This window comes from Cyprinodon tularosa, unplaced genomic scaffold (assembly GCF_016077235.1).
Source record: "Cyprinodon tularosa strain WSP-4 unplaced genomic scaffold, ASM1607723v1 ctg200, whole genome shotgun sequence".
NCBI lineage: Eukaryota > Metazoa > Chordata > Actinopteri > Cyprinodontiformes > Cyprinodontidae > Cyprinodon > Cyprinodon tularosa.
Genome location: NW_024038735.1, coordinates 443,334 through 452,153, shown reverse-complemented (window position 1 = coordinate 452,153; position 8,820 = coordinate 443,334). Strand labels below are relative to the sequence as shown.

At 38.5% G+C, this 8,820-nt stretch overlaps 1 protein-coding gene across 2 annotated transcripts in view; it reads left to right on the top strand.

The window, feature by feature from the left end:
- Positions 1 to 669: 669 nt before the first annotated feature.
- Positions 670 to 8,820, top strand: part of LOC119783243 (zinc finger protein AEBP2-like) — a 46,441-nt gene continuing 38,290 nt past the window's right edge. The window contains exons 1-3 of one of the 2 annotated variants that reach the window (XM_038284655.1): positions 670 to 1,288; positions 2,998 to 3,208; positions 4,915 to 5,022. In XM_038284655.1, the coding sequence (XP_038140583.1) occupies positions 777 to 1,288; positions 2,998 to 3,208; positions 4,915 to 5,022 (831 nt within the window). In that variant the 5' untranslated portion in view covers positions 670 to 776. The remainder of the gene's footprint in view (positions 1,289 to 2,997; positions 3,209 to 4,914; positions 5,023 to 8,820) is intronic. The other variant, XM_038284656.1, reaches the window with a different exon arrangement.

Sequence of the window (8,820 nt, the reverse complement as noted above, 5' to 3'; positions counted from 1 at the left end):
CCATCTCTGCCTAATGGTAAATCCGCCCCTGATTTGCAGTGAGTGTTTTGGTCCTCCATACCAGCCACCCCAGTACAGAAGAGGATTAGGGCCACTGGGAAAAAAAAAGAGTTAACTGATTTTTAAATTTTATTTCAGTTTAGTATGGGAGAATACAGAATTCTGACTTTAATGTCAGAATTCTGACTTTTTTCTCAGAATTTTGACTTAAATCTCAGAATTTTGACTTTAATCTGAGAATTCTGACTTTTTTATTCTCAGAATTCAGTGAGAATTCTCAGATTAAAGTCAGAATTGTTACTTTTGTTCTCAGAATTTTGACTTTAATCTCAGTATTCTGACTTAAATCTCAGAATTCTGACTTTAATCTCAGAATTCTGACTTTTTTATTGTCAGAATTCTGAGATTAAAGTCAGAATTCTGAGATTTAAGTCAGAATTCTGACTTTAATCTCAGAATTCTGAGAAAAAAAGTCACAATTCTGACTTTTTTCCCCATACTAAACTGAAATACAATTTAAAAATCAGTTAATTTTTTTTTTTCCACTGGCCCTAATCCTCTTCCGTACATCAGGCTGCTTGTGTCTCTGATAAAATTCTGATGTTACGTCCATTAATGCGGAGCTTCACGTGAGCGTTTCTCCTCCCACTGCCCCTCTCAGCCAATCAGAGACCGAGGCTGCGCTCAGGCCCCGCCTTCGTCCCGCTGTTGTTCCGTTTGACCGTGCCAGACATTTTTAATAGCCGAACTATCTCCTTTCATCGTCTTTGCTCCTAATGGCGGTAGAGGGTCTAGAGGAATCAACCGCCCTCAGCGGTGGGAGCGACATCCCACCGAGTGAGACAAACGAGCTTGAATGTGAGAAAAAAGAAAATGGCTCTACGGAGCCGGAAACAGAACAGCAAGCAGTCAGCATAGTGGAGCCGAAAATGGAAGATGGGGACGTGGAGGCCGATGAGGAGAAACCCGCGGCGACAGACGCTGCGGAGGCGGGGAAGGAGGACTCAGCGGCAACCCGGGAAGCAGTGACTGTTCCCGAGGAGCCGGAGGAGAGACCGCCGTCCCTGCCAAGTCTGGGAGGAAACAATGGAGAGGACGGTAGAATCACCATGAAGGAGCTGAAGGAGGAGCTAGACGATGATAGCCGCTCCTCAGGAATAAGCTGCGATAAAAGCACCTCTGCTAGCGAGGATGGAGAGAAGAGCAGCAGCGGCGGTGAGCTGGGAGACAAGAGGCGCTCCAGCATGGAGGTCTCCTCCTCTGACGGAGAACCGAGCTCAGAGGACAGGTTGGCCTAAAGTTCATCATTTTCTCTCCTTTACAAACTCTCTTAAAACTATTCAATCACTTTCTAAAGGGTTTGAAACCCCATTTATAATATATTTAATTAAATATATGTTTTAAAATACTTGAAATTAATTCTTTATTTCTGTAACATCTTACACTGAAAGATAATATCAACAATTCAATGATATTTCCTCAAGATGAGGAAATTAGAGATAATTTAGAAACCCAAAATCACCCCTGAAGAAAGTGATGTGTTGATACCAAAAGGCAGGGGGGGGGTCTACCATTAGGCAAAATTAGACAGTTACCTAGGGCCCCAATAAAACTCATTCCTGTTTGTATTGTTAATGCAACTATTACTTATTTGTGCTTATTAATTATGTTTTTGATAAAAATCCTTTAGTAAAAATACAGTCAGAACGCTTAGAATATTAAATGTGTCTCAGCCCCCCTTCAGTGTCCACCATATTGGATCAGTCCTGCACATGTTGCTGCACATGCACAGAAAGGTGCAAACAGACAGCAGCAAACCATCTGAAAACAAATGATGCAACGAGCAGTGTTGCCAACTTAGCGCTTTAGTCGCTATATTTAGCGACTTTTCAGACCCCTCTGGCACTTTGATAAAAAAAAGAAAAGTGCCTAGCGCCAAATCTAGCCACTTTTTTCTGCTGCTGGAGACTTTGTAGACAACATCTAAAAGCAGCGAACTCTGCTCTCCAGAGCAAGTAGATTGGTAACCCCGCCTCCTGCTCTCCTCTATCTTGTCTGCTGTCATAATTCATGCAGCTATTATTTTATTTAAATGAAAAATGGAGAACAGATAAGCAGATCATGGCTTGTCTACAGTGAAAAGAAAGATTGTTATCTACTTTTGCTGTCGCCTTTTTAGAAACACAGGAAGGAGCAATCAGCTAAGTTTGAATGGGCTTAGTGATTGGAAAATATTTGATTCCTTTTGAGACGGCATTAAATACGGAAGAGGATTAGGGCCACTGGGAAAAAAAAAAGTTAACTGTTTTTTTTTTTAATTTTATTTCAGTATAGTATGGGAAAAAAGTCAGAATTCTGAGAAAAAAGTCAGAATTCTGAGAAAAAAGTCAGAATTCTGACTTTTTTCCCATGTTAAACTGAAATAAAATTTAAAAATCAGTTTACTTTTTTTTTTTTTTCAGTGGCCCTAATCCTCTTCCGTAATTAAGTCAGCTTAGCACATTGCCAATATGAAAAGAAAAAGAGACAAAAGAAAACAGAGGAAAACAGCAAGAAAATGAATATGAGAGGGACAAAAGATAGAACAAATAATCTATGTATATTCTATTAAAAAATTCTATATCTGTATTATGTGTTGGCTTCTCAATTCAGAGGGCCCCCAGCCTGTCTTTGCCTAGGGCCCCAAATTTCCTAAATCCACCCCTGCCAAAAGGAACCCTTCTAAAAAAGATTTTTTTTTCCTTATTTCCACTAAAGTTGATTAGAGTTTGTATAAACTACTCATCACAACATCTCTTTATGTTATCATGTCTGGAAGAAGAGTAACTGTCCTATCCTATCAAACATAAAAATCAGAATAAGGCTGCTATATATTTTTATTTGATCTTTTTTTTTACATTGAAACAATCTGCACCTGTTCCTCATGTCTTAGCAAAGCCTGATCCATATGTTTTATGACGGTTAATAATGAAGCGTTTCTTTACTTCTTCCATTCAGTGTCTGCAGCACCACCACAGAAATGGAGAGCATAGGTTCCAGTGGGCGTTCCACTCCTGCACTGTTGAACGGACAGAGCAGCGCCAGGTCTTCAGCGACTAAGACTATGTCGTACAACTGCTGCTGGGACCGCTGTCCACAGTGCTTCAACTCCAGCCCTGACCTGGCTGAGCATATCAGGGGTATTCATGTGGACGGCCAGAGAGGAGGGGTTGGTCTGCTTACTTGGTTCTCTTTAGGTTTTATTGTCCAAACACAGAGCAGAACAATGCTGAAGATTTATGAGCAGAATTTCTGTGTTGGAAAAAGTCCTTAGTTTTGTAGATTCTCACTAATCTGAATAGGGTAGATGCCCATTTTTAAGAAGCTGTGTAGCAACACATGCAGACAAGGTGTAAAATGATTTGCTCGTGTGTTTCAACAGGCAGCACGTCATTTTTATTTTATATTTTTTTGCATATTTGTGCCTTCATCAATACTCAGTTCACATTCTAATGACTCAACAGCACAAATTTATTATTGGAGGATATGGAAATGTAAATATCTACAATGCCCAAAGTGTTATTTATTTCACTTTATTTATTTGAAAAAGGTGGTTTGCATCTGATTTCTTAAATAATTTAATGCAACCTACCTATTGAGAACTTTAAGATTCACTAAAAATAGAAAAAAACGGCTATTTTTAATTTATTTTAAATCATACAATTGGAAAACCAGTTAAAAAGCATTTTCTAATTGCACATTTTAAATAGAACTTTTAAAGAGGAATTGTTAATTGTATTTATCAAGACATAATTGAATAGTGCAATTTGAAAATATTTTTTCAAATTCTATTTCTAAATGGAGATTATTGTTCATTTTATAAACCAACAAGTGTTACAGTTTAACCAAAGACAGCTGGTTACATCTGAGAGGCAACAGTGATTGGTTCCGCAAAAATGTATTATTGGAGGATATGAAAATTTAAATATCTACAATGCCCAAAGTGTTATTTATTTCAATTCACTGAGAACTTTCCCAAATTTTATGTTATTTTATCTTTACATCTGTTTTTGTCTTTTGCTATTCTCATCTTTTTATTGCTTTTCTTTTGGGTAGTCTGCTTATGAGAAGTGAGATATTGATAATATTTATTATTATCATTATTTTATAGATAATTATTACCTTCAAATAAAACTGAGTGGGATAGTTTCCAATCAATGCTTGTTTGGATATTTTATCTGAGGTCAAAGTTGATAATGTATTCCTTTTTTTCCTTATATCAATTTACTTTAAATATGCTGATTGCATCAAAAAGCCACAAATTTAGAGTTAAGGGAGCATAAAATAGGTCTTTTTTTACCATCCACTGTTTGTTAATACTCAATAATACTAAAGTTTTAGACAAGTCTGCTGAAAGTTTAGATACGGTGTGGATGAGTAGGATGATTGAATCCTGCATGCAGATTCCCCACAACCTTTTATGCAGGCATTAATAACTGCATGTCCATTTTTTCATCAGCATTATCCTCCAGGATAATAATAAAGCCAAATCTACCTGTGTTGATTTATGATGGTTTAATATATACTCATACCTCTGGTCTGCATTAAATTCTCTTTTTATCCATCTCAATGTGAGTCAGATACATCTTATGTATGTCTCTGGTATGTTGCTCTTTCTCACTATATTACATTCAGCAGCAATTTATGGGGAGGTGTCAAGGCGACATTACCAAAGGAGATGGTTGCAATGGTTAAATGTTATGGTTTTCTTTGTCTTGGAAAAAAATATTAGGAATATCCCAAACCTTCTGGACATCTTCTACCTGCTGCTGTTTTCAGGAGAAATTAAGACTACAAAGAACTAAGGTTAGTCCTGGAATGAGCGTCACGGCTGCTGGTCTGATTCTTTCTCCTGTCTGTTTGTTCGTTCCTCAGGTGTTTGTATGTCTCTGGAAGGGTTGCAAGGTGTATAACACGCCGTCCACTAGTCAGAGCTGGCTGCAGAGACACATGCTGACCCACAGTGGAGATAAACCCTTCAAGGTACAAAAAAAACAACAATACGCTTGTGATGCTGTGCGGTAGAGCATTTCCTTCTCTGAAGGAAATCAGCTCACCACTGCTCCGATCTACATTTTGGCCTCAAGAAAAACCTAATTCATAAATTAGTTCTTTCTTATGGAGCCCCAGAACTGACATGGGAGGAAAAAAAGAGATATAGCGTGCGCAGGAAATATTAATTTGTTCCCACAAAATATTGATTTGTTCCTACAAAATACAAATTTGTTTCCACAAATACAAATTTGTTCCGACAAAATATTAATTTGTTCCCACAAAATACTAGTTTGTTCCCACGAAATGTTAATGTGTTCAAACAAAATACTTATTTGTTCCCACAAAAAATGAATTTGTTCCCTCAAAATACTTATTTGTTCCCACAAAATGCTAGTTTGTTCCCACAAACTGTACATTTTTTCCCACTAAATACTAGTTTGTTTCCACGAAATGTTAATTTGTTCCCACAAAATACTAGTTTGTTCCCACGAAATGTTAATTTGTTCCCACAAAATACTAGTTTGTTCCCACGAAATGTTAATGTGTTCCAACAAAATACTTATTTGTTCCCACAAAAAACGAATTTGTTCCCACAAAATACTAGTTTGTTCCCACGAAATGTTAATTTGTTCCCACAAAATACTAGTTTGTTCCCACGAAATGTTAATTTGTTCCCACAAAATACTAGTTTGTTCCCACAAAATGTTAATTTGTTCCCACAAAATACTAGTTTGTTCCCACGAAATGTTAATGTGTTCCAACAAAATACTTATTTGTTCCCACAAAAAATGAATTAGTTCCCTCAAAATACTTATTTGTTCCCACAAAATGCTAGTTTGTTCCCACAAACTGTAAGTTTTTTCCCACTAAATACTAGTTTGTTTCCACGAAATGTTAATTTGTTCCCACAAAATACTAGTTTGTTCCCACGAAATGTTAATTTGTTCCCACAAAATACTAGTTTGTTCCAACGAAATGTTAATGTGTTCCCACAAAATACTTATTTGTTCCCACAAAAAATTAATTTGTTCCCACAAAATACTTATTTGTTCCCACAAAATGCTAGTTTGTTCCCACAAACTGTAAATTTTTTCCCACTAAATACTAGTTTGTTTCCACGAAATGTTAATTTGTTCCCACAAAATACTAGTTTGTTCCCACGAAATGTTAATTTGTTCCCACAAAATACTAGCTTGTTCCTACGAAATGTTAATGTGTTCCAACAAAATACTTATTTGTTCCCACAAAAAATGAATTTGTTCCCACAAAATACTAGTTTGTTCCCACGAAATGTTAATGTGTTCCCACAAAATACTTATTTGTTCCCACAAAAAATTAATTTGTTCCCACAAAATGCTAGTTTGTTTCCACGAAATGTTAATGTGTTCCAACAAAATACTTACCGTATTTTCACGACTATAAGGCGCACTTAAACGTCTTTTTTTTTCCTCAAAATGTGCGGTGCGCCCTATGGTGCGGTGCGCCTTATGTGTGTTGTAACTGCGACTTTTGAGACCACCTCATTGAGGAGATGATGAAAGAGTGGCTGAATGTAAGGAGACCAGGTGTTTTTTTTTTCCACTCATCACCATCGCTGTTAATATGTAACTCCATGCGTGCCCATCTCACAGCTGATGTGAAAAACATGGGGAAACAAATTAACGCTGTGCTCGCTGTTCAACCGCTCGACATCGGTGTGAACCGGACCCAGCAGGTGCAGCAGAAGCAGCGAGTTTACATGCAAAGTCAATGGTTGACGCTCGTATAGGCGCAGCAAAAGGTCCTGCAGCGCGTTTTGAGCTGCAGGTGCAGCACGTCGGGAGCGTTTAAGCATCTGACGCACCGCCAACGCGCTGCTGCTGCTCGAGATGGAAAAATTTAAGTTTTCCTGCTGGATGCGCCGCATCAACCAATCAGAGAAGCTGATCTGGGAGCTGACAGCGAGACAGACACAGCGCTCTGATGACATATGATATTAACGCAAATGAAACGGGCTGGATGGGTGAGGAGATGATGAAAGGCAGGTGTATGTGAGGAGACCAGGTGCTTTTTTCCACGCATCACCATCGCTGCGTGCCCATCTCACAGCCGATGTGAAAAAAAAAAAGGTGAATCAAATGAACGCTGTGCTCGCCGTTATCCCGGGGGGTCTGACAAAGAAACTTCAACCGCTCGACATCGGTGTGAAGCGGCCGTTCAAAGTAAGGCTGCGAGCGGCGTGGGAGCGATGGGTGACAGACTGAGACCACAGTTTCAGGATATGTGGAAGGCAGCGCCGGGCAAGTTACGCCACCTTTAGCGGATGGATTGTAGATGCTTGGACTAACGTGTCTGCTGGCTCTGTTGTTCAAGCTTTCGCAAAAGCCGGCATTATTTCTGAGGAGCCGCGCTGCACGGAAAGTGACTCTGACAGCGAAGAATGGGAAACTGTCATGTCTGATTTAGCGCAGCTGTTTAATTCAGAAACAGAGGATGATGACTTTGATGGGTTTGATTAATACTTTGTAATAAATACATGAATAAAGCACAAACATACTCAGTTTTGCTCCCGCTCTATTTTTCTACCTGAAAACTTAATTCAACAGCAGCCTCTGGGCGGGTCTCCTCCTCTTCACCGCGGTGGCTGGCAGGTGTTTTTTCATCTAAATAATCTAAATCTTGCAGCTATATTTGCTGTGATCAGTGGGAATAAAGTAGTTTTAATATGTTTTTAAGTGAGAAAGGCCACCTGAAAACTTAATTGCAGTCAGTTCATCCAGATTATCTATTTCTGTCGGAGGCGCTCAGACCCCGACATACCAGCGGTGCACCGACAGCAGAAATCCCTTCAACAGCAGCCTCACCGCGGCGTCTAAATAATTTACAGTGCAGGCACCAGGATACCGGCAATAAAAGCGAACATATTCCGTCGGCAGGTTTCAGGATTTTAAGTTAATTTAGGAGTAATCACAGCGCTGTGTCATCTGCGATGTGTCTGTCTCATGGCCAGCTCACAGGTTTGATTAATACTTTGTAATAAATACATGAATAAAGCACAGTCATACTCAGTTTTGGGCCTGCTGTATTTTTAAAATACGCAGTAGAGCTATTTAAAGGTAGTAGAGGACATGTACCTGTATATAAAAAATGCGCCCTATAGTCCGGTGCGCCTTATGTGTGTGTTAAATACAGAAATGGGACACATAATTGAGACTGCGCCTTTTAGTACGGTGCGCCTTATGGTCGTGAAAATACGGTATTTGTTCCCACAAAAAATGAATTTGTTCCCTCAAAATACTTATTTGTTCCCACAAAATGCTAGTTTGTTCCCACAAACTGTAAATTTTTTCCCACTAAATACTAGTTTGTTTCCACGAAATGTTAATGTGTTCCCACAAAATACTAGTTTGTTCCCGCGAAATGTTAATGTGTTCCCACAAAATACTTATTTGTTCCCACAAAAAATTAACTTGTTCCCTCAAAATGCTTATTTGTTCCCACAAAAAATGAACTTGTTCCCTCAAAATGCTAGTTTGTTCGCACAAACTGTAAATTTTTCCCACTAAATACTGGTTTGTTTCCACGAAATGTTAATGTGTTCCCACAAAATACTAGTTTGTTCCCAAGAAATGTTAATGTGTTCCCACAAAATACTAGTTTGTTCCCAAGAAATGTTAATGTGTTCCCACAAAATACTTATTTGTTCCCACAAAAAATGAATTTGTTCCCACAAAATGCTAGTTTTTTCCCACTAAATACTAATTTGTTCCAAAGTAGTAAAAAAAATTTTCCCACAAAATACAAATT